The sequence below is a fragment of the Thalassophryne amazonica genome, chromosome 8 (genome assembly GCF_902500255.1).
Source record: "Thalassophryne amazonica chromosome 8, fThaAma1.1, whole genome shotgun sequence".
Lineage (NCBI taxonomy): Eukaryota > Metazoa > Chordata > Actinopteri > Batrachoidiformes > Batrachoididae > Thalassophryne > Thalassophryne amazonica.
In genome coordinates, this window is record NC_047110.1 from 76,067,598 (window position 1) to 76,094,399 (window position 26,802).

Here is a 26,802-nt window from a genome sequence, read left to right on the forward strand (position 1 = left end):
ACATCAGGTTTAGAGTCTCATTCCGGCACCAGATGTACACACTCTTCCAAAAATGGCAGTCAGTTCTGGGAGTGTACAAATATTCCACATTTGTCGCAACTTACATATACTGCGTGGAACAGTTTTTTTTGTAAAACTAACAGCAAGTCATTCCTCGAAAAAGAGTGATATGAAGCTGCTATGAGCAGCCAGCCCCCTCTGTTGACTAAAACAAGCACAATGAGAGATGTCTGCAAAGCTGCTCTGCTGTCCGGTCTTTCTTTCGGTCTGTGTTTTAAATGGACTGCATTTCTGTAGAAATTTTGCATCAGAAGCTTTACATGTCTCACATTCGTCCATTCACACACCAATGCTGTCATGCAAATTGCTCAACTGCACATCGGAAGCAACTTTGAGATTAAAAACATGCCCAATCAAACTTAGTGATTTTTCTGGTCTAATAAGGAATCAAACCAAGGATCCTCTGGTCACAAGTCCATCATTTCTAACTTCTAGACAAATTTCTCAACACTTCTCTCACCTGCCTCAAAAAAACCACCAGAACTACTGCAGCAGTCATTTTACTACATCCACAGTTTCGACCTGCAAGCTAAGTTTTAGGGATAAATGTTTCATTTACCATTTTGAAACAACAGATCATTTTCTTAAGCAAAAGTTTAATGTATTGTTTTCTGCATTTTAGTGTGGACCAAAAGCCAGTTGAAGATGGTACCTTTTGGGAAAAAAATCAATCAATCTGATCAGTAATGACAGAAAGGCAGTATTACCATAAAGCTACAGTGTGTAGAATTTAGTGTAACCTAGTGGTAAGGTTGCAAATTACATTATGCCATTACCACTCACGATGATGTTTCTCTTCACATTTCCACTTCTTTTGGTAATATTATGACAAGCAACTTGGTACACATATACTTTGGCATACGGGGAGTGACATAGGCTATTGAGCACTTTAGTAGTAGTTGTTTAGGGGAGAGACGCTTCTGTGCTGCCTCATTATCGGCAAACGTGCTAAATGATTGGAATCACGTGTTCTTGCCCATCACGTCAATGTGCATGCGTGTGACGTAAATGTTTGGAAATAAGTATCCCTATGTCTCTCACTCCTCAAAATCAAACACTTCCTGCAAATTTGGATTAATAGCGCTATTTAAGACTCAATTTCCAAGCTCTCCCATCTGCCTGTGTATACCATCATTGCGGCGGCAAATGCTAAACCACATTATGTTTTATAAATACACTAGAGAAGGAGAGAGAGACCATTATTAAAATATCAGTATGACTTGTATTGCTGTAAACAGCCCCACAATGCAAGCAAAAATACAAGTAAAGTACATTCCAGGTCAGTCATTTTATGGCATATTAAAGGCATACATCAGCATTTCAACTCCAAACAGAGACATGTACAAAGTAAAAATGTGACTGACAGTTCGGTGAACATAAAGCAACAGCCTGAGTCTTAACAATTTAGCGTTTTCCCTTCTTCAGAATTTGGACATCAAATTCTAATTTAACAACCAAATAATAACAATATACACAACATAGTCATCCCACTCATTCCAAAGAGGAGGAAATAAGTGTTCTTAATCCACATTTTTGTGGATCCTTATGTAGAAAAATAAATATGATTCAAAGCAACAGGCGTGTGATCACAGTGGTCCGAGTTTTCATTGATTCATCTTTGCGTCCGCAGTATTCGAAGTCACACTTTGTACTTCTCCTTGGCTTGTTCATTCAGTACGCAGATGTGCTTTGAAAGGACATAACAGAGCAGTTAATTCAACCAGATCTCTGAAACGTCAGCAAGACTTCAAAAAGAAACTAACACATCGTAACAAGACTAGGTATTAGACTGGTGTGTTATTAGGAGGAAGATGGCGCCTGTGTGTTTGGCATGCCGTCAGCCCTGTCACTCGTCGAGTTTTTTGCTATTTGTTGCTGTGTTTTTGCTCCGTGTGTTCTGCCGGGACACTTCAGCCTTGCTTGTGTATGGTCGCCAGTCTCTCTTGGACATTAATGCTCTTTATGAGCCGCTGCTGTCGTCTGGGTCCGGGCTTGGAGGGCCCCGCCCTGCTCTGCCACCTGTGCTCGCGGACGTCCCGCTCCACCTGCTCCGTTTTCCTTGCGTTCCTCTCCAGAGGAGGCGCTTTAGAAGGCGCGGAAAGCGGAGCGGTCTGTTGGTGAAACAAGTTTTACCTGGGGCCTTCACTAGAGGGTCTGATCCTCGCCTCCTCTGTGATGGACGATATTTTTGGGCGTGGGAGCGCGTGCTGTGCATGAGAGGCTGCTGGATTCGTCCTGTTCCTGAACTGATGACCGGACTAGCTCCGCTAAAGCTGTGCCCGTTTGTGCCGCAGCTTCCCGCTGCTGCCTCTCACCGGGCTGCGGAGTTTTTACGCCGGTGCTGTCGTCTGCAGGCTCTCAGACGCGGTGTTTCACCTGAGCTCCTCCGGCCGTTGAAACACGCTGCGTCACTGGCTGCTGAGGAGCAGAACCTCTGCATGACCTCATTAAAACCTGCTGATCCCACCGAGATCCTTAGTTTGGGTCTCATTAACATCAGATCATTGTCTCTGAAGTCATTGCTGGTGAATGACTTAATTGTGGATCATCGTCTGGATATGCTTGGATTATGTGAAACCTGGATTAAATCCACAGCTGTCCTTCCTCTGAATGAGGCCTGCCCACCGGAGTACACTTTTAGTCACGTTTCACGTGATGTGAAGAAAGGCGGGGGTGTTGCTTTTATTTATAAATCCAGGTTTACTTTAGTAACTGTTGGGGGTCAGAAATATAATTCATTTGAGCATCTGATTCTCCGTTATGCCCATGATGCTAAGTACTTTCAGGGTCATAAAACTGGAAATCAGCTATGTTATATTGTCACTGTCTACAGGCCTCCTGGCCCATATTCTGATTTTTTAGATGAATTTGGCACATTCATCTCTAGTCTTTCAAATAGTGTAGACAACATTTTGATTATTGGTGACTTTAACATTCATATAAATAAGCTCTCTGATCCCCTCGGTAAATCATTTATGGAAATCGTGGATGCATTAGGATTTCAGGAGTTCGTTCATGGTTCAATGCATATCAGTGGTAATACTCTGGATTTGGTTCTTGCACGTGGCCTTGCTGTCACAAATATCGACATCCTGCCTCTTGCACCAGTGGTCTCTGACCACTCGCTTATTAGGTTTACAATTACGCTGCCGCGTTTAGTGGAGCAACAACCTTGCCTATCATTGCGGCGACAAATTAAACCTTCAACTTTGACTGAACTCGAAGCAAGACTACCTGAAATCCTAACTTCAAGCTTGATGAAATTTCAGTCAGTAGACAGTCTTTCAGATAGCCTGAATTTAGTGCTAAAAACCACACTTGATAAGATTGCGCCTCCTCTATTAAAGCCACGCCTTCCCAAAGCACAGACACCCTGGTTCAATAGTTATTTGCGTGACCTTAGGAAGAAGGCTAGAGGGTTGGAACGGAAATGGCGTAGTTCCAAACTAGAGGTGTTTCACCTTGCGTGGCATGAAGCTATTTTAGATTAGAAGCATGCTTTATTGGCTACGAAGCAGGTGTATTATTCTGAATTGATCAACAAAAACAAGCATAACTCAAAGTTCTTGTTTGATACGGTGGCATTTCTTATTCATGGACAGCCACCTGTTGGTCGTTCTCCTTTTTCAGCACAGGACTTTCTGGACTATTTCGAAAAGAAAATAGAAGATATTAGGTTGAGCACATCTCAGCATACTTTGGTTGAATCATTGTATCCAGCTACTGAGCTGGGGACTACTACTGAGGTGCTACCTAGATTCACGGAATTTAACAGTATCTCACAAGGTGTGCTGACGAAACTCGTGATGTCTACTAGAAGCACAACTTGTTTATTTGATCCTATACCAACAAAATTGTTTAAGGATCTTTGGCCCATTCTTGGGCCGACTGTGCTGGAAATTGTTAACCTTTCTTTAAACTCTGGATCTGTTCCAAATTGTTTTAAATCTGCAGTGGTTAAACCACTACTCAAGAAATCTAATCTTGATCCTGGTGAATTGAAAAATTATAGGCCGATATCAAATCTATCATTCTGCTCTAAAATTCTGGAAAGGGTGGTTTCACGGCAACTTGTGGACTATCTTACTGAGAATGACCTTTTTGAGCCACTGCAGTCTGCTTTTAGAAGACATCACTCCACAGAAACAGCACTTATTAAAGTAGTTAATGATCTTCTGCGAGCAATGGACTCGGATACTACTACAGCATTGGTGTTGTTGGATCTCAGTGCTGCGTTTGACACAGTTGATCATCATATTCTACTTGATAGGCTAGAAAACTGTTTCGGGATTACTGGAACTGCTCTTGTGTGACTGACGTCTTATCTGTCTGGTCGTTCCCATTGTGTTTTGTGCAATGACACTACCTCTGACTTTAAGGGCATGAAGTTCGGGGTTCCGCAGGGATCCGTTCTGGGTCCCTTGTTTTTTTCCCTGTATATGGCACCCCTTGGGAACATTTTGCGGCGTTTCGGGGTTGCTTTTCATTGTTATGCTGATGATACTCAGTTGTATATGCCGATAGCTGCTGGAAATCCTGTCCACATAAAATCTTTACAGGACTGTCTTGCAGCAGTGAGAAGTTGGATGTCTAGCAACTTTCTACTTTTGAACTCTGATAAGACTGAAATGATGGTTCTTGGCCCAGCAAGACATCAGCACCAATTTGATCAGCTGGCGCTTAGCCTAGGTTCATGTGTTATACATCATACTGACAAAGTGAGGAACCTTGGGGTAATCTTTGATCCTACGTTGTCCTTTGACCTTCACATTAGGGACATTACGAGGACTGCTTTCTTTCATCTGAGAAATATAGCAAAGATTCGCCCCATCCTGTCTATGGCTGATGCTGAGACTCTGATTCACGCATTTGTCTCTTCTAGATTGGATTATTGTAATGCTTTATTTTCTGGTTTGCCGCAGTCTAGCATTCGAGGACTTCAGTTGGTGCAGAATGCTGCTGCCAGAATTTTGACACAAAGCAGAAGGTTTGACCACATTACTCCCATTCTGGCATCCCTTCATTGGCTACCGGTTTCTGCCAGATTGGATTTTAAAGTTTTATTGTTGGTTTATAAAATTGTTCATGGACTGGCGCCTTCCTACTTGGCGGACTTGGTTAAGCCCTACGTACCTGCGAGGCCTTTGCGTTCGCAGGGCTTCTGTGTGTTCTGAGGATGAACAAAAAGTCTGTGGGGTATAGAGCCTTTTCCTACCGTGGTCCGGCTCTTTGGAATGATCTACCTGCTGTTATTCGGCAGTCTGACACGGTGGAGATTTTTAAATCAAGACTGAAGACCCACTTTTTTAGACTGTCTTATTAATTTTTTAATCTGTTTGTGTTTGCTTTGTAATTTCTTTTTATTCTACTGTGTTTTATCTTTTAACTGTGCTTTTCTTGCTTTTAATTTTGAATTTAGATTAATTTGTGTTGTGAATTATGTGAAGTGCCTTGGTGTGACTGTCGTGATTTGGCGCTATATAAATTAAATTAAACAAAATTCTCTAACATTACAGTTTGCTAATTAAGGGGAAAGATGAGAGCTTCCACAGTTACACTGCAGGTTAAATATTACTTCTGATATTTTAAAACTGAGGTCTGGCTGGGACTCCAGGTGATAACTAGAAGTGCACTATGAGTGCATATATCTGCCATGGCTCAAAACACAGAAACGCCCATGTTAATGTTTAATATCGGTCATTTTGGATGACTGGGCATGGACGTCGGGCCTCTGAAAATGCATACCGCCCTCCAAAAGCATGTTATAGAATTATTATTTTTCTGAAATAAATCCTGTAAAAAAATGTTTCAAATATTTCTATTATGATGCAGAATATTTCCACTTTAATGTCTGCATTTCATTCATTTATCACAAAAAGTTTTATTAGTGCAGCAGATAACAGAATATTTACAGAGGAATCCTTCAAATGGTGATACAAGCGCCAAATCTGGCAAAAGAACACCTTAGATATTACTCTTTTGAAAAAAAACCTGACGGGCCACTTGAATTTTCAATAGGCGGCTACGTAGGGGTCAACTGAAGATTTACATAGTGGTCAAAATATAAAAATGCTCCAGTCATTTTGAAAATTATACCACATTATTTGTCTGACTGTAAAGATTCCAAAAAGGTATAGTTTGGACTATCTATGACTGAATTCTATAGAGTTCTTCTTTGTCTTTCGGCTGTTCCCGTTAGGGGTCACCACAGCAGATCAATCGTTTCCATCTCACCCTGTCCTCTGTATCTTCCTCTGTCACACCAACCACCTTCATGTCCTCCCTCAGCACATCTATAAACCACCTCTTTGGCCTCCCTCTTCTCCTCCTGCCTGGTGGCTCCATCCTCAGCATCCTTCTCCCTGTATACCCTGGGTCCCTCCTCTGCACATGTCCAAACCATCTCAATCTCGCCTCTCTGACTGTCTCCAAACCGTCCCACCTGAGCTGTCCCTCTGATATGTTCATTCCTAATCTTGTCCATTCTCGTCACTCCCAAAGCGAATCTCAACATCTTCAGCTCTACCACCTCCAGTTCTGCCTCCTGTCTTTTTGTTAGTGCCACCGTCTCTAAGCCGTACAACATAGCTGGTCTCACTACTGTCTTGTAAACTTTCCCCTTCACTCTTTCTGATATTCTTCGGTCACAATCACTCCTGCCACCTTTCTCCACCCACTCCACCCTGCCTGCACTCTCTTCTTCACCTTTCTACCACACTCTCCATTACTTTGAACAGTTGACCCCAAATATTTCAACTCATTGACTTTCACCACTTCTACTCCTTGTAACTGCACTATTCCACTGGGCTCCCTCCCATTCACACACATGTACTCAGTCTTGCTTCTACTGACTTTCATTCCCCTTCTCTCCAAAGCATATCTCCACCTCTCCAGACTAGTCTCAACTTGCTCTCTACTCTCACTACAGATCACAATGACATCTCCATGGGGACTCCTGTCTGATCTCATCCGTCAACCTGTCCATCACCACTGCAAACAAGAAAGGACTCTGAGCTGATCCTTGGTGTAATCCCACCTCCACCTTGAATAAGTCTGTCATTCCGACTGCGCATGTCACCGCTGTCACACTATTCTTGTACATGTCCTGCACTACCCTAACATACTTTTTTGCAACTCCAGACTTCCTCATACAATACCACAGCTCTTCTCTTGGCACCCTATCATAAGTTTTTTCTAAGTCCACAAACACACAGTGTAACTCTTTCTGGCCTTCTCTGCACTTCAACAGTATTCTCAGAGTAAACATTGCATCTGTAGTGCTCTTTCTCGGCATGAAATCATATTGCTGCTCACAGATCTTCACCTGTTTTCTAAGCCTAGCTTCTACTATTCTTTCCCATAACTTCATGCTGTGGCTGATCAACTTTATGCTTCTGTAGTTACTGCAGCTCTGCACATCACCCTTGTTCTTGAAAATAGGAACCAGCACACTTCAATCAATCAATTTTATTTATATAGCGCCAAATCACAACAAACAGTTGCCCCAAGGCGCTTTATATTGTAAGGCAAGGCCATACAATAATTACGTAAAAACCCCAACGGTCAAAACGACCCCCTGTGAGCAAGCACTTGGCGACAGTGGGAAGGAAAAACTCCCTTTTAACAGGAAGAAACCTCCAGCAGAACCAGGCTCAGGGAGGGGCAGTCTTCTGCTGGGACTGGTTGGGGCTGAGGAAGAGAACCAGGAAAAAGAAAGTAGAGAGGGTGTCTGTCTCCCTGATCTGAATTGGGAGCTGGTTCCACAGGAGAGGAGCCTGAAAGCTGAAGGCTCTGCCTCCCATTCTACTCTTACAAACCCTAGGAACTACAAGTAAGCCTGCAGTCTGAGAGCGAAGCGCTCTATTGGGGTGATATGGTACTATGAGGTCCCTAAGATAAGATGGGACCTGATTATTCAAAACCTTATAAGTAAGAAGAAGAATTTTAAATTCTATTCTAGAATTAACAGGAAGCCAATGAAGAGAGGCCAATATGGGTGAGATATGCTCTCTCCTTCTAGTCCCCATTAGTACTCTAGCTGCAGCATTTTGAATTAACTGAAGGCTTTTCAGGGAACTTTTAGGACAACCTGATAATAATGAATTACAATAGTCCAGCCTAGAGGAAATAAATGCATGAATTAGTTTTTCAGCATCACTCTGAGACAAGACCTTTCTAATTTTAGAGATACTGCGTAAATGCAAAAAAGCAGTCCTACATATTTGTTTAATATGCGCTTTGAATGACATATCCTGATCAAAAATGACTCCAAGATTTCTCACAGTATTACTAGAGGTCAGGGTAATGCCATCCAGAGTAAGGATCTGGTTAGACACCATGTTTCTAAGATTTGTGGGGCCAAGTACAATAACTTCAGTTTTATCTGAGTTTAAAAGCAGGAAATTAGAGGTCATCCATGTCTTTATGTCTGTAAGACAATCCTGCAGTTTAGCTAATTTGTGTGTGTCCTCTGGCTTCATGGATAGATAAAGCTGGGTATCATCTGCGTAACAATGAAAATTTAAGCAATGCTGTCTAATAATACTGCCTAAGGGAAGCATGTATAAAGTGAATAAAATTGGTCCTAGCACAGAACCTTGTGGAACTCCATAATTAACCTTAGTCTGTGAAGAAGATTCCCCATTTACATGAACAAATTGTAATCTATTAGATAAATATGATTCAAACCACCGCAGCGCAGTGCCTTTAATACTTATGGCATGCTCTAATCTCTAATAAAATTTTATGGTCAACAGTATCAAAAGCAGCACTGAGGTCTAACAGAACAAGCACAGAGATGAGTCCACTGTCTGAGGCCATAAGAAGATCATTTGTAACCTTCACTAATGCTGTTTCTGTACTATGATGAATTCTAAAACCTGACTGAAACTCTTCAAGTAGACCATTCCTCTGCAGATGATCAGTTAGCTGTTTTACAACTACCCTTTCAAGAATTTTTGAGAGAAAAGGAAGGTTGGAGATTGGCCTATAATTAGCTAAGATAGCTGGGTCAAGTGATGGCTTTTTAAGTAATGGTTTAATTACTGCCACCTTAAAAGCCTGTGGTACATAGCCAACTAATAAAGATAGATTGATCATATTTAAGATCGAAGCATTAAATAATGGTAGGGCTTCCTTGAGCAGCCTGGTAGGAATGGGGTCTAATAGACATGTTGATGGTTTGGATGAAATAACTAATGAAAATAACTCAGACAGAACAATCTGAGAGAAAGAGTCTAACCAAATACCAGCATCACTGAAAGCAGCCAAAGATAACGATACGTCTTTGGGATGGTTATGAGTAATTTTTTTTCTAATAATTAAAATTTTATTAGCAAAGAAAGTCATGAAGTCATTACTAGTTAAAGTTAAAGGAATACTCGGCTCAATAGAGCTCTGACTCTGTCAGCCTGGCTACAGTGCTGAAAAGAAACCTGGGGTTGTTCTTATTTTCTTCAATTAGTGATGAGTAGTAAGATGTCCTATGACTTCGTCTCCACTCCTCAGGCATCCTCTCACTTTCCAAGATTTTATTAAACAATCTGGTTAGAAACTCTACTGCCATCTCTCCTAGACATTTCCATGCCTCCACTGGAATGTCATCTGGACCAACTGCCTTTCCACTCTTCATAGCAGCCCTCGTTTTTTCCTTACTAATCTCTTGTACTTCCTGATTTACTCTCACATCATCCAGCCTTTTCTCTCGCTCATTTTCTTTATTCATCAGCTCTTCAAAATATTCCCTCCACCTTCTCAGCACACGCTCCTCACTTGTCAGCACATTACCATGTGCATCTTTTACCACCCTAACCTGCTGCACATCCTTTCCAGCTCTGTCCCTTTGTCTGGCCAATCAGTACAAGTCCTTTTATCCTTCCTTACTATTCAACTTCTTGTACAGCTCGCAATATGCCTTTTCCTTCACTTTTGCCACTTCTCTTTTCACCTTACGCTGCATCCCCTTGTACTCCTGTCTACTTTCTTCATCTCTCCGACTATCCCAAAACTTTTTCGCCAACCTCTTTCTCCTTATGCTTTCCTGGACCTCTTCATTCCACCACCAAGTCTCCTTGTCTTCCTTCCACTGCCCAGATGTCATACCCAGTACTGTCCTAGCTGTCTCCCTCACCACATCTGCAGTACTTTTCCAGTTGTCCAAAATTGCTTCCCTTCCAACCAGTGCTTCTCTCACCTGCTCGCTAAATTTCATACAAGTCTTCCTCTTTCAGCTTCCACCATCTGATCCTTTGTTGAACTCTCACTCTCTTCTTCTTCTTTACCTCTAAAGTCATCCTACAAACAACCATGCTATGCTGTCTAACGACACTCTCTCCTACCACCACCTTACAGTCTCTGATTTCTTTTAGCTTGCATCTCCTATAAAGAATGTAGTCCACCTGTGTGCACCTTCCTCCACTCTTATATGTTACCCTGTGCTCCTCCCTTTTCTTAAAGTAGGCATTCACCACAGCCATTTCCATCCTTTTTGCAAAATCAACTACCATCTGTCCTTCCCCATTCCTATCCTTGATACCATATCTACCCATTACTTCCTCATCACCTCTGTTCCCTTCACCAACATGCCCATTGAAGTCCGCTCCTATCACCACTCTTTCATGCTTGGGCACACCTTCCACCACCTCATCTAACACACTCCAGAAATCTTCTTTCTCCTTCATCTCACAACCTACCTGTGGGGCATATGCACTGATGATATTCATCACCACCCCTTCAATTTCCAACTTCACACTTATCACCCTGTCAGACACTTGCTTAACCTCCAACACACTTTTAACATACTCTTCCTTTAAAATGACCCCAACACCATTTCTCTTCCTCTCCTCACCATGGTACAACAACAACTTGTACCCACCGCCGATGCTCCTGCTCTTACTTCACTTCCACTTGGTCTCTTGCACACACAATATGTCTACCTTTCTCCTCTCCATCATATCAGCCAGCTCTCTCCCTTTACCAGTCATAATACCAACATTCAAAGTCCCCACTCTCATTTCCACCCTTCTAGTTTTCTTCTTCTCCCGCTGTTTGTGGAAATGTTCTCCTCCTCCTCTTCGTCGTCTTCGCCCAGCAGTAGCCCAATTTCCACCGGCACCCTGTTGGGCAACAGCACCGGTGGCGGACGTTGTTAACCCGGGCCGTGACCAATCCGGTATGGGAATTTGATTCTTAGTCAAAATAGTTGGGATGGCTTGTTTTACGCCGGATGCCCTCCTGACGCAACCCTCGTCATTTATCCGGGCTTGGGACCGGCATTCAGAACGTACTGGCTGCACACCCCATGTGGCTGAGTTACTGAATTCTATAGCGTTATGGGGTAAAAACAACAAGAATGGTGACAAAGTTCAGTTTCAGTTTGTACAAGGGTCAAAATTTAGAGTTGCTTCAATTTCGTTCAAAGGTGATGCAAATTATTGGTTGAGTTAATAGGGTTTCAAAAAGGAATAGTTTGCACCATGTATCATGCTTAGTTATCACGTTACGGGGTAACATATGTCACATGAAAATTCAGTAAGGTATATCTTATATATTATATTCCAATTCTAAGGTGGAACTATGCTAGTATACAAAGGTATATCTAAATATCTAAAAAGGAAGAGTAAAATAGGAGAGTAGAAAAGAGTAGATTAGAGCCACTTAGGTGCCTGGTCTTGAGAACCAGGGATGGTATGTCACAGAATTCAATGGACATTAATAGTACAACCCCTGGCAAAAATTATGTAATCACCGGCCTCGGAGGATGTTCATTCAGTTGTTTAATTTTGTAGAAAAAAAGCAGATCACAGACATGACACAAAACTAAAGTCATTTCAAATGGCAACTTTCTGGCTTTAAGAAACACTATAAGAAATCAAGAAAAAAAGATTGTGGCAGTCAGTAACGGTTACTTTTTTAGACCAAGCAGAGGAAAAAAATATGGAATCACTCAATTCTGAGGAAAAAATTATGGAATCACCCTGTAAATTTTCATCCCCAAAACTAACAGCTGCATCATATCAGATCTGCTCGTTAGTCTGCATCTAAAAAGGAGTGAACACACCTTGGAGAGCTGTTGCACCAAGTGGACTGACATGAATCATGGCTCCAACATGAGAGATGTCAATTGAAACAAAGGAGAGGATTATCAAACTCTTAAAAGAGAGTAAATCATCACGCAATGTTGCAAAAGATGTTGGTTGTTCACAGTCAGCTGTGTCTAAACTCTGGACCAAATACAAACAACATGGGAAGGTTGTTAAAGGCAAACATACTGGTAGACCAAGGAAGACAAAACGTCAAGACAGAAAACTTAAAGCAATATGTCTCAAAAATCGAAAAATGTACAACAAAACAAATGAGGAACGAATGGGAGGAAACTGGAGTCAACGTCTGTGACCGAACTGTAAGAAACCGCCTAAAGGAAATGGGATTTACATACAGAAAAGCTAAACGAAAGGCATCATTAACACCTAAACAGAAAAAAACAAGGTTACAATGGGCTAAGGAAAAGCAATTGTGGACTGTGGATGACTGGATGAAAGTCATATTCAGTGATGAATCTCGAATCTGCATTGGGCAAGGTGATGATGCTGGAACTTTTGTTTGGTGCCTTTCCAATGAGATTTATAAAGATGACTGCCTGAAGAGAACATGTAAATTTCCACAGTCATTGATGATATGGGGCTGCATGTCAGGTAAAGGCACTGGGGAGATGGCTGTCATTACATCATCAATAAATGCACAAGTTTATGTTGATATTTTTGACAATTGAAAGGATGTTTGGGGATGATGAAATCATTTTTCAAGATGATAATGCATGTTGCCATAGAGCAAAAACATTCCTTGCAAAAAGACACATAGGGTCAATGTCAATGAGCAGATCTGATTTGATGCAGGTGTTAATTTGGGGGATGAAAATTTACAGGGTGATTCCATAATTATTTCCTCAGAATTGAGTGATTCCATATTTTTTTTTTCCTCTGCTTGGTCTAAAAAAGTAACCGTTACTGACTGCCACAATCTTTTTTTCTTGATTTCTTATAGTGTTTCTTAAAGCCAGAAAGTTGCCATTTGAAATGACTTTAGTTTTGTGTCATGTCTGTGATCTGCTTTTTTTCTACAAAATTAAACAACTGAATGAACATCCTCTGAGGCCGGTGATTCCATAATTTTTGCCAGGGGTTGTATTTGACCTTTACTTTAGAGACCAAGCATTCAACACAGTCAAAACTATTCCATCTATTAACCCAAGTAGCTCAATCAATAATTTGCACCATTTTTTTTACTAAAATTGGAGCAACTTTAAATTTTGACCCCTGTACAAACTGAAACTGACCTCTGTCACCATTCTTAAGGTTTTTACCCCATAACATTTAGTCATAGATAGTCCAAACTATACCTTTTTAGAATCTTTATGATCAGACAAATAATGTGGTATAGTTTTCAACATGACTGGAGCATTTTTATATTTTAACCCCTGGGTAATTCTTCAACTGACCCCTACGTGGCCGCCTAATGAAAATTCAAGTGGCCCATCGGTTTTTTCAAAAGAGCATTGTCTAAGGAGAATTTGTGCTGGATGTGGTGCTTGCATTGCCATGTGAAGTATTGTTTCAGTTATTTGCTGCACTATATTGTCACTTAAACTCGTTTGGCACCTTTGCAAACGAATTTCTGGTCATCCAGTATAATTAACATTGACTCACATTGAGATCTCTGAAGTACTCATTGTAGTCCAAAGCATAGCCCACCAGAAAGGCATCCGGCACTTCAAACCCAATATCTGAAATAAACACACACACACCATCAGTAATGTGAAATAAACACACGACCTAAGCAGCGGGAGTCAAACTGTCAGAGTGGACGGACAGTACAGGAACATAAAAGCATTATACAACTCCTGGCAATAATTATGGAATCATCGGCCTCGGAGGATGTTCATTCAGTTATTTAATTTTGTAGAAAAAAGCAGATCACAGACATGACACAAAACTAAAGTCGGTTTTGTGTCGATCGAGGAGACGAAGAAGAGTTGCTGGCGTTGTGTGTTCGCCGCTCGTCTGATTTTCTCCAGTTTTCTCGTGTATAATTCGGTTTTTAGTGGCTTGAGTGTAATTTTTATTTTGGATATGTACTTAACGTGGTTTTTGGTCCTTCAGTGTGCATTTTTAGTTATCTTTGATTGTTTATTGCCTGCTTTGTGCTGTACGACGCCGCATTTCACTCCCTCGGCTGGCGTGATGCTAAGCTACGCTGCAGCTGAGCTACAAAGCTTGAACAACAATAATGTCCCTCGGGACATTCTCGCTATCAGAGAGCTTGGCTTGTTCCGCAGACGTCGCTGTGTCCACAGTAATGGACTGCCAATAATTGTGGCAGTCAGTAACGGTTACTTTTTTAGACCAAGCAGAGGGAAAAAAATATGGACTCACTCAATTCTGAGGAATAAATTATGGAATCACCCTGTAAATTTTCATCCCCAAAACTAACACCTCCATCAAATCCGATCTGCTTTTTAGTCTGCTTCTAAAAAGGAGAAATCATACCTTGGAGAGCTGTTGCACCAAGTAGACTGACATGAATCATGGCTCCAGCACGAGAGATGTCAATTGAAACAAAGGAGAGGATTATCAAACTCTTAAAAGAGGGTAAATCATCACGTAGTGTTGCAAAAGATGTTGGTTGTTCACAGTCAGCTGTGTCTAAACTCTGGACCAAATACAAACAACATGGGAAGGTTGTTAAAGGCAAACATACTGGTAGACCAAGGAAGACATCAAAGCGTCAAGACAGAAAACTTAAAGCAATATGTCTCAAAAATCGAAAATGCACAACAAAACAAATGAGGAACGAATGGGGGGAAACTGGAGTCAACGTCTGTGACCGAACTGTAAGAAACCGCGTAAAGGAAATGGGATTTACATACAGAAAAGCTAAACGAAAGCCATCATTAACACCTAAACAGAAAAAAACAAAGTTACAATGGGCTAAGGAAAAGCAATCGTGGACTGTGGATGACTGGATGAAAGTCATTCAGTCAGGGCCGGCCCAAGCCTTTATGGGGCCTTAAGCAGAATTTCATTTGGGGGCCCCCCTACCATCACCTCAGCACCAGATGTCTCATTATTCCATAGGCTACACTGTTATGTGTGCAACGTACCCCCAATCATTAGCATTATTTGTAATTATCTTACATCATACAGGTGTCATTCTTGTTTTTAACCTTAAAGGGGTAGCAAACTCATATGTTTTAATTAACTTCTACATACAGAGTGATGTATAAGTATGGCTCATTAATTTAACTATTTGAAAGTAACATCAGCAGGCAGGAGACTGCATTTATAGTAAACACGTTAAATAGTTTAATTTCTTTCAGATGTGCAATGGTGTGCAAAATGTTCAATATCCAAATACAAAATAGAATCAAACCACATTCACATTATCTTACAGAAAAATAAAGTTGTAATCAAAATTAAATACTTAAATAATAAATACAATACTTAAATAATCTCCAAAATGAACATAGAAATCCACAACATAACAGCAATGTGTGTGCATAGCAATGCACAAACATTGCACTAGGGGTTACTGCTTTAACTTTGGCCTGCAAACCATTGAGAGCTGAGCTACTTTTCCCCACCTTTTGCACCAAATTAATCTGAGGAGTTGATCTGCCCTGCTGTTTAAGTTTTTCTTCGTAAGGAAGAGTATTAAATGGCTTTGCCAAAATCCGGTCCACAACATTCAAATTGTCTGTCATTATGTGCAGCTTGCTACCTAGCTAGCTCGCTAGCTGGGACTGGCACGAGGCTAGTGTGAAGTTTGTCCGCCTGTGAGTGCTTTGTGACGGTGAAGGAGCTCAGCAGCACCCGCTGCTCGGTAGGGACAGAAACTGCGATAGAAGTCAGAAAGAGTGATAGACGTCAGTCTCCAAACACAAGAAGCTACAAAAAACAAAAAAAAAACACCAGAAATAGAAGCTTGATTTGTCGCTAGTCATTTTTAACAAAGAAAATGCCGGTAAGAGGATTAGGAAAGTCTCCGGTTCAACCCATAACAGAATGAAAATGCTCCCACGGATGTTTACACCAAAAGATCGCTGATTCGCTCATTTCGCTGTCAATCAAAAAGGGATTCAGCCTCAGACAGATCATCCAATCATCATGCAGAAACTGAGCGTCCGGGCCAGCCGAGGCCAGCCCACTGCCCCATAGACCCCCAGACACGCTGAGCACCCGATGGGCGGGACAAAGCCCAGCATTTATCCAATGACTCGTCTCGTTTTGCAGCATGCTTTGTGTCGCTATTGAAGTCTGTGGACGCTCAGCGTCCACACTGTTTAAAGCACTGTGAAGCTGCGGGTTTGAGTGAGAGGAAAGCCGCGTCGTTACCAGTGATAAGAAGCTGATTCTGAACAAAAGTTGAGCGCGTTGTAGCGCATATTTAGTCAATGACATGTACACACAACAGTATATATTTGATCACTTATTTTTTGACATTTTAGGGGAAGCTGAGCTTCCCTTGCAGTCTTAGAGCAATCGCCTCTGACTTTAAGACACCTAAAGCACTTTACACTAAACGAACGGAGCATTTCGCAAATAATGACAACAAAAATTGTAATATTGGACATGCAAACCTACCTTTGTCTTGTTTTTTTTCTTGTCTTCCAACTTCTTTTTTCTTTTCTCCGCTCCAGAGGGATAATTTCTTTTCTGAGACATGACTTACACTCACTTCTTTCCTCACGATTAGTCATCGACCTCCTGACCCAAGCGGTGCATCTAAATTTGCCCAACGGTGGCAGCAGCCAACAGGAGGCATCAGTTAACCTAGTATTGGTATTTTGTCAAAATGAATTTATTTTTTAGGGTGTAATACAATTTCGTTTAAATTATTCAATATTATTTTAATTTCATGTATATATTTACTTTATCACAATGTCTCGGTGCTCTCGGGGCCCCCTGGTGGTGTGGAGGCCCTAAGCGACCGCGTAGTTGGCGTATGCCTTGGGCCGGCTCTGTATTCAGTGATGAATCTCGAATCTGCATTGGGCAAGGTGATGATGCTGGAACTTTTGTTTGGTGCCGTTCCAATGAGATTTATAAAGATGACTGCCTGAAGAGAACATGTAAATTTCCACAGTCATTGATGATATGGGGCTGCATGTCAGGTAAAGGCACTGGGGAGATGGCTGTCATTACATCATCAATAAATGCACAAGTTTACGTTGATATTTTGGACACTTTTCTTATCCCATCAATTGAAAGTATGTTTGGAGATGATGAAATCATTTTTCAAGATGATAATGCATCTTGCCATAGAGCAAAAACATTCCTTGCAAAAAGACACATAGGGTCAATGTCATGGCCTGCAAATAGTCCAGATCTTAATCCAATTGAAAATCTCTGGTGGAAGTTGAAGATAATGGTCCATGACAAGGCTCCAACCTGCAAAGCTGATCTGGCAACAGCAATCAGAGAAAGTTGGAGCCAGATTGATGAAGAGTACTGTTTGTCACTCATTAAGTCCATGCCTCAGAGACTGCAAGCTGTTATAAAAGCCAGAGGTAGTGCAACAAAATACTAGTGATGTGTTGGAGCGTTCTTTTGTTTTTCATGATTCCATAATTTTTTCCTCAGAATTGAGTGAGTCCATATTTTTTTCCCTCTGCTTGGTCTAAAAAAGTAACCGTTACTGACTGCCACAATTTTTTTTTTCCTGATTTCTTATAGTGTTTCTTAAAGCCAGAAAGTTGCCATTTGAAATGACTTTAGTTTTGTGTCATGTCTGTGATCTGCTTTTTTTCTACAAAATTAAACAACTGAATGAACATCCTCTGAGGCCGGTGATTCCATAATTTTTGCCAGGGGTTGTATAAGGATAAACTGTGAGCGGCAGTGGGTTAAGTGCCAGACTCAACCACATTAAATATTCCTGAAATGGTAATCCTGCATGAAAAAAAACTATTAACACAGATACACGTGCGAGTGTGCAAAGTGTCAAATTGGATGCTTACACTGTGAGAAAACAAAGTTTGACTTACAGTCCGGTCTGTACCCTGAAGTCCTCGGTGTCCTCTTCACCAGGAGGCTGAAGAGCAAATGATGGGGGCGAACAGTGCAAACACAAAGAAGAAAGGCAGATTAACATATTCCACTCCAAACCTTTTCACTGCAGGTTTTTCTTACATTTTCTCAGCAGACCTGCTGAACATTGTAAAAGGGAAGCTTCACTGATGCAACCTATTTCCAAACTACACAGTGCTCCGAGAGCACACGCCTCCACCAACAACTACGATACAAGAGTCACCAGGGGATGACATATCCCCCGGTCCCCACAAATCAGGAATAATGTTGGGGCATCACCCAAAAGTGTTGGGGGATCACCCAAGTACACCCGTATCTAATCTAATCTAATATATAAAGCTGACCGTGTGTGTGTTCACTATGCACAGCCACAGTAATTAAGCAATCCACACCCAACTTGGTATAGTGACTGGAGGCACCAAGGGGGACATCACCTGGGCTCTTAGGTTGGCATGTTTGGAGGAAACCAGGCACCATCCCTACAGTGAAGCATGGTGGTGACAACATCATGCTGCGGGGATGTTTTTCAGCAGTAGGAACTGGGAGACTAGTCAGGGTTGAGGGAAAGATGAATGCAGCAATGTACAGAGACATCCTGGATGAAAACCTGCTCCAGAGCACTCTTGACCTCAGACTGGGGTGACGGTTCATCTTTCAGGCTCTAAGCACACAGCCAAGATATCAAAGGAGTGGCTTCCAGACAACGCTGTGAATGTCCTTCAGTAGTCCAGCCAGAGCCCAGACCTGAATCAGATTGAACATCTCTGGAAAGATCTGAAAATGGCTGTGTATCGATGCTCCCCATCCAACCTGATGGAGCTTGAGAGATGCTGCAAAGAGGAACTGCCCCAAGATAGATGCAACAAGCATGTGGCATCATATTCAAGAAGACTTGAGGCTGTAATTGCTGCCAAAGGTGCATCAACAAAGCACTGAGCAAAGGGCATGAATACTTATATACTCGCAATTTCAGTTTTTCATTTTTAATAAATTTGCAAAAAAAAAAAAAGAAAAAAAACCTCTTTCATGTTGTCATTATGAGGTATTGTGTGTAGAATTTTGAGGGGGAAAAAATAGAATTCATCTATATTGGAAGAAGGCTGTAACATAAAATGTGGAAAAAGTGAAGTGCTGTGAATACTTTCCGGATGCACAGTACATCGCTCAGATGTGAGTGTAGCGTGCACGATCAATGACTGGAGCTGGGCTTTCTTAACAGTCTTATCTACATAGCTATGTCAGTTACAAACTAGTCACATGGAAGACCAGAAATAGTGCCATTATTCCCTAAAGCAGACAGTGAGACTGCAGAGAAAGAGCTTCAGAGCAGAGCAACACTTCAACTCCCACCCTCAGTCATTTTAGGCCTCTAAGACGGCCTTAAAGAGACCGCGTCCATATCTAAGAACACATACAGCACAGGTCTGTAACGGTAGTTCCTACAGTTCCTACCTCACCACTTTAACCATTTTGGGATTACATTCACTCAGCAGAGAAAGCAGCGTCTGCATCGTCCGTCCCGTCTCCACTATGTCCTTTGAAAAATCCAACACAGAGCACATGCTCACATTAGTGCGGTGACACACTCACGCTGTGACATTTACACAATTTTTAGATGCCTCCATTTCATCTTTATATCCAGTTAGATTTTCCATGGTTGGGGGGGGGAATCTATGATATAATGTGAACGTCTTACCTCAACAATTAAAACATTCTGCAAAAGCAATGAAAAAAATTATGTACAGATGACAGCAGACACTATTTGTTTACTTCGTTTAGAAATCTTGGGATTACATTCACTCAGCAGAGAAAGCAGCGTGGCAATGATATTAAAAAAAGAAAGAAAGAACACCAACCTTTCCTGAGAGACTGGACAGGTCATCCCCACCTATCACTCTGACACTGTTTGTTGACTTGTCATTCTAAAAGACAATAAGTACAAAAATACATCATTCAGCTCCAGGTCATTATATGCTGCACTCCCCTGAACATTATCTGTGGAACCGCTGGTGAAGTTTGTTATGCTTTAAATACATAGTTTCAGGAACTGATGTATCACCATGGTGGCAGCCAAAAACAACCAAATTCACCAGCTACTCATATCTCAGTAACATTGTGGCTGAAAAGAAAATTGGGGGCATGCATGAGTCAGAAACCTGAAGTTTCTATTTGATATAATTGAATTTTTTTCCTCTCTCAAAAGGGGGATTATAAATTTCTGTTTTGACCTTTAACGAAGATGAAATAACCCCCTCACTGTAATAAGCCTTGACCTGCAATCATTGGTCCACTGCTTAGCCCTGTGTTCACTTTTAAAGATCAATGCAGAGCTTAGAGCCCCTTCACACAAAATAAGTACAAATCAGGGTGAATCACGGCGAAATAGCTTGTATGAGGGAACCACAAAAACATCGAGCCGACGTCGGGAGGGACACTGCGACGCAGTGGCACACAGTGCGAGCAGCTGGAGCATGTGTAACCACATCAAGCAGCTGCTGTGAAGAAAAAACAAAAAAAAAAACCACACATGCCACCCATGGGAATCGAATCTGCAATTGACAAAAACTGTGTCCAAAGTGAAATGAGGTAGGCGGGTACAAGCGGGTGTCGCATTCACGTTGCATTCAAGGCGGTATGTAAAAATTTTATAGTGTATTTGTATGTCAACAACAAACAAATTAGAGCGTTGGTTTTTAATGCAGCAGTTTGTGCATCATTGCTTGGTCTAATTGTCTGGAATCTCCACACTGTGGAAATGATAAAAGTGCAGATTTCTGATTTAATCACAGCCATCATTTTACTGTTCAAATATGCATTTGTAAATGAAATGAGAAAGGCAGCTTACACAGTAGCTCTTCACCCTAATGAAATCCACTGTCAGCGGGACTGATTTATCGCTGTTCTGGTTGAGGGCTTTAATGTAATCCAGCAGGTCTGCAAAGAACTTGTAGCCTCCTTTCAGGACACACAAGGCTACAATGTGGTGTTCTCCCATGTCCTGAATAATGTCACGTGCCAGACGCTCCGTCCTGGAGCAGACACAAGAAGGAAGGGCACAGAGAAGAATACAGGGAATTACAAACTGAAGCACACGTCAATACAAATGACCTCTGGCTATCAGTCTGTCGCACCAGGATTATGCAAAAAATACCAGGCTGATTTTCATGAAATTTGGTAGATGTGTTGAACATGGGCCAAGGAAGAAGCATTACATTTTGGACCAGATCTGGATCAATGGAAAAAATAAATAAATACAGGGATTTTCCCCCCAATGTATCAACCCAAGAAGTCAACAATCAACCTGATCCTGGCCATGCAAGTACTCACTGAACATGGGCACAGATATAGACAGTACTTCTATGCAGCCTGTGTTTAGTGTCACAAAGTGTTTAGATATACTGAAAATTTGTGGGATCCTCAACAAGTTGCTGGACATTAAAGGTGACCTATACACAGGTACTGCGGTTGCTGTGCAAAGCAGGTGCAGAATATTTGGCATTTTCCCTGTGAAAACTGGCATTCCTCAGGAATGCATTCTGACGCCTACACTGTTAAATGCTTGCATGGACTGGGTGTTGGGTAGGGTTGTGGAAACCAGTGGTTTTAGGGCCTTTGTTGGCAAGTAAAAGGTTTACCAACCATGAATTTATGGAGGATCCTGTAATCTTTGTGGAATCACTGATGCTCTGATTGCAGCACTTGACTCGCTGAGTGAGGAACTGGAGTGTCTGGGTTTGAGTGTGTTTGAGTTAAAACTAAGATCCAGGCTGGTCACATCTTCCTGGATACAGCCCTCAGAATTGTATCTACAGGTAAGGGAAGTGTGGACCTTATTGGGACATTCACTTATCTTGACAGTGACATCATTTTCTCTGGGTCTTCGGCCTTTGAGACTGAAAGACACCTGGGAAGAGTTTATGGAATCATGAAGGTGCAGGACAGAGATGTTTGGTGATGCTGACATCATTACAGAAGAACAAATCAAAGCCTAAGTCTCTACAGTTCTGGTGCTTCCTGTATAGTTTTAACACTTGGGCACTAATCAGTGACCTAAGGCAACAACTGGATGTCTTTGGTGTTACGTCTCTATGATACAGCTCATGGTTACCGAGGGAGACTCAGATGTAGAGCCTCAACTGCATTGTGAGGGTCCTTCACCTACAACATTTTGGCCATGTGACATTTCTTTGGGCATAATCAGATCCCAGAGGCGGGTGAAGGCCAAATTACCAACAGCTGTGGTACTTAATACATCCAGTTTGTCTGCCACCTGTTGAAACACTGCTGGGTATTTTGTGTGCTTGTTGGTGTTCTCAGGGAGAAAAATGGAGCCTACTCTGCGGGTAAATACAGGCCAAAATACAAAAAAAAGAATGGGATGGTTGTGGATGTCATCAAAACTTTTGACCTGTACTGGAAATTAGTGATGGCAAACTCGAAACACTGCTTCAAAACCTTTGAAATTTTTCCCGGCAGCCACATGAAAAGGAAGACAACTATACAACAGAATGGAAAGGCAGTAAAACTAAAATTAAAGAACAGATAGAATGTATGGCTGGGGATGGTGCCAAAACTTTTTGTCCGTACTGCAAATTAGTGATGGCTAACTTGAAACACCAGTGTTTTGAAGAAGAACAGAGCAAGTCAAGTCAAATCTGAGAGCATGTGCTGGTGCTGTGCTTTATGGCCTCCAACCCACCACGGAAGCGCCCCAGGTCACAGATGGCAACAACCCAGGCAGACAGCCGGTCCATTGCCACGTCTCTAAAATAACCATCTAGCTGCCACAGCCAGGTGAAACATAGACATCCCTGTGACCTTCTCCAGCTACCGGGGTTCTCAGCACTTAGGCACCTGTGTGCTGGATCATGCACAGAGAAATGGGACACATGGCCACAACGTCAGCGCTGACACTCCCTCACAATGCAAGTGATACTCAGTTTGTTGTACGTACATCCAAATTTATCCTCTGCATTTAACCCACCCTAATTATAGTTAGACACAATCCAACCACTAGGAGTAGCTGGCAGCCACAGCCTGGCAGCCGGGGACCAACTCCAGATGTAGAGATGCTGCCTTGGTCAAGGGCAGACCCTAAATAAGCATGTTGCTTAGGGATGCAGACAAGGGGGGAACATGCAAACTATGCACAAAAAGGACCAGGCGGGAAGCGATCCCAGGTCCTTCTTGCTGTAAGACAACAGCACTAACCACTAAGCCAGCCTGCTGCCAGCATTGTTACAAAGTCCACATGAAAAGGAAAAAATCGTGCTGTGTTGCGACACAGTAAACACTGGCACCTGGTGGACAGTTCGGGAATGTGCATCCACATCAAAATCTGAGTTTAGTATTTAAAAGCTGTATCATGTACGATTTATCACATTGACGGGATGTTGTAGATTGTGCTGTCACTGGTCACAATTTCATTTCTCTCCATGTTTTTGTTTCTGGCATTGGGGCTTCATATTCCCTTCTCTTGTGATAATAAATATCGAAGATCCATCATTTCACAAAAACGAAGGGTTCTTAGCTTGTATTAGCAGCCAGTAGACAGTGTATAAGGGGTTAACCAATGATTCCTCTTCTTTCTATTTCAGTCTTCTACCCACCGTGCAAAATGCAAAAGAGTAAGTATGTCCCTTTTAGGCTATTGTATCAATATGGCAGCCCCCAGGAGGAGGCCCACTCCCCTGTAGATATAATGGGCTCATTCTAAGCTCACAAAAACAAACTGATTCATTGTTGTAGGTTAGTATCTATAAATGAACACATGCTTTTGAATTTCTGTGGACTTTACACCGAGCGCCCTCTGGTGGCCATTTTTGGCGGATGAAAACGTTGCTGACCTCAATACAAATACATGTAATTTGGTCACTTTTCAAAGGGGTCAGTCTCATCAATAAAGTCAATTTAATGTACAATGGTTCCTTTCAGGTCATCTTGGTGTATAAATCTCATTGTTCTAGGCAGTGTGAGCTGTTAGCTGGCTGACAGAAGCAAGTTAGAGACAAAACAAAACCAGCTGATTTCAAAAAACAAGCAGTACAGCCCGAGCTTGCTTTCACTTGGAGATACGAATTCTCGCCTTCGGATTGGCCACTTCATCTTAAGTGACATGGCTCCGCATCAACCCATAAACGCCTCTAAATCCTGCACACTGTAGCTTTAAAGTCTCTATCTGCCCATAATGTTTTCCTGCCAGATGTTTGAAATTTGGTGTTGGTATATACAGTACATCATTCCAGACGCAACAAACGATGGTCACGTGGTCTCTCTCTGTGGGCCAATCAAAGTAACAGTGAGAATGACTTGACAGAAATAAAAGCTTTGTTCCAAACGGTCGTTAAATCCATTACCTGTCCATGATGAGTCCGTGAGGGATGATCACTTTGTCCAAGTCGTTCTCATAATGTCTGGGGACACAGAAAAGGTCCAGTTCGTGGCCTTTCTCGTCATCGGCGATCTGGAGGAGACAGAAAGTGCGCAAAAAGCGGTTTGGCATCGCAGTGATGATGATCGAGAACCTGTTTGTTCCGCCCGGCAGACAGACTCACCTGCAGATACGAAGCCATTTTCCGATCAGTTCCGAAGAATCATCGCTCGACGTCGCTTGTGCCGAACACGCTTTCTACCGACTCACTGTGGGCGAGCACACGCACGGGCGATACTCGTCTGCCTGCCCGGGATTTAAGCCTCTACGTCAGAATCCCGTTTGGATACCCAATAATCTGATTTGCCTCACACAACCTGCTCTTAAAATGCGCTTTATGCCATATTTGTGACGCAGCTTTAAGGATGAAGCAGCGCTGCTTCACATGAGCTCACTGCGGTCAAACTAAACCTGTAACCACCGCTTCAGTGCGGCTGCCTATAAAAAGTAATCACCAGAGACACACCAGCCGAGCAACACGCTCAGCAACACGTGGTCACGTGACCCACTGCGGACGTCACTGCTTTAAAGTAACTCCTTCAGATAAAACATGCAGATTTTTTTTGTTGATGGAATTATTTATTGACGAATTATTTACTGGCTTGGGCGGGGAATAAATTAGTCAAATGTTATGTCGGGGTGCGTTAAAAATGTTTAAATAGAAATAAAATGTACATATATAAACATATGCCTTTTAAAAAAAAATAGACGTAACTAAACATTCAACGAACTAGCAAACCATTTGTTAAAATATTTAAATATTTGGGTTGGTGTGTCAAAATATGTAATTAAACAAATCATTTAACCAAGTCTATCCATCCTTTTTCTATAACCAGCATACTCCATTTAAGGGTCATTGGGGGCTGCAGTCTATATTTAGTCAAGTATTTAATTATACATTTAAATATTTGGGTTGGTGTGTCGAAATATGTAACTAAAATCATTTTACCAAGTCTATCCATCCTTTTTCTATAACCAGCATACTCCATTTAAGGGTCATGGGGGGCTGGAGTCTATACTTAGTCATGTATTTAATTACATATTTAAATATTTGGGTTGGTGTGTCAAAATATGTAACTAAAATCATTTAACCAAGTCTATCCATCCATTTTCTGTAACCCCATACTCCACTTAAGGGTCATGGGGGGCTGGAGTCTATATTTAGTCATGTATTTAATTACATATTTAAATATTTGGGTTGGTGTGTCAAAATATGTAACTACACAAATCATTTAACCAAGTCTATCCATCCATTTTCTATAACCCCATACTCCACTTAAGGGTCATGGGGGGCTGGAGTCTATATTTAGTCATGTATTTAATTACATATTTAAATATTTGGGTTGGTGTGTCAAAATATGTAACTAAAATCATTTAACCAAGTCTATCCATCCATTTTCTATAACCCCATACTCCATTTAAGGGTCATGGGGGGCTGGAGTCTATATTTAGTCAAGTATTTAATTATACATTTAAATATTTGGGTTGGTGTGTCAAAATATGTAACTAAACAAATAATTTTACCAAGTCTATCCATCCTTTTTCTATAACCAGCATACTCCATTTAAGGGTCATGGGGGCCTGCCGTCTATATTTAGTCACGTATTTAATTATACATTTAAATATTTGGGTTGGTGTGTCAAAATATGTAACTAAACAAATCATTTTACCAAGTCTATCCATCCATTTTCTATAACCATTTAAGGGTGATGGGATGCTGGAGTCTATATTTAGTCAAGAATTTAATTATATATTTAAATATTTGGGTTGGTGTGTCACAGTTGTTGGACTTCTGTGCTAGTCACAGTTTGTCCATCACGAACATCATGTTCGAGCACAAGGGTGTCCATAAGTGCACATGGCACCAGGCCACCCCGAGCCGGAGGTCGATGATCAACTTTGTAGTCGTATCATCTGACCTTCGGCCACGTGTCTCGGACACTCGAGTGAAGAGAGGGGCAGAGCTGTCGACCGATCACCACCTCGTGGTGAGTTGGAGCCGCTGGGAGGGGAGGAATCCGGTCAGACCTGGCAGGCCCAAACATATTGTGAGGGTCTGCTGGGAACGACTGGCGGAACCCTCTGTCAGCAAGGTCTTCAACTCCCACCTCCGGGAGAGCTTCTCCCAGATCCCGGGGGAGGTTGGAGACATGGAGTCTGAGTGGACCATGTTCTCCACCTCCATTGTCGATGCGGCTACTCGTAGCTGTGGTCGCAAGGTCTCTGGTG

At 41.9% G+C, this 26,802-nt stretch overlaps 1 protein-coding gene across 1 annotated transcript; it reads right to left on the reverse strand.

Moving 5' to 3' along the window:
• Positions 1–1,329: 1,329 nt before the first annotated feature.
• Positions 1,330–24,923, reverse strand: hprt1l (hypoxanthine phosphoribosyltransferase 1, like). Its single transcript, XM_034176693.1, has 9 exons — positions 24,698–24,923; positions 24,500–24,606; positions 20,989–21,172; positions 20,000–20,065; positions 19,840–19,857; positions 19,596–19,678; positions 18,101–18,147; positions 13,764–13,840; positions 1,330–1,747 (listed from the first exon to the last, which is right to left on the reverse strand). The coding sequence occupies exons 1-9, from the start codon at positions 24,713–24,715 to the stop codon at positions 1,700–1,702; spliced, it is 648 nt and encodes a 215-aa protein (XP_034032584.1). The 5' UTR covers positions 24,716–24,923; the 3' UTR covers positions 1,330–1,699.
• Between the last annotated feature and the right edge of the window lie 1,879 nt (positions 24,924–26,802).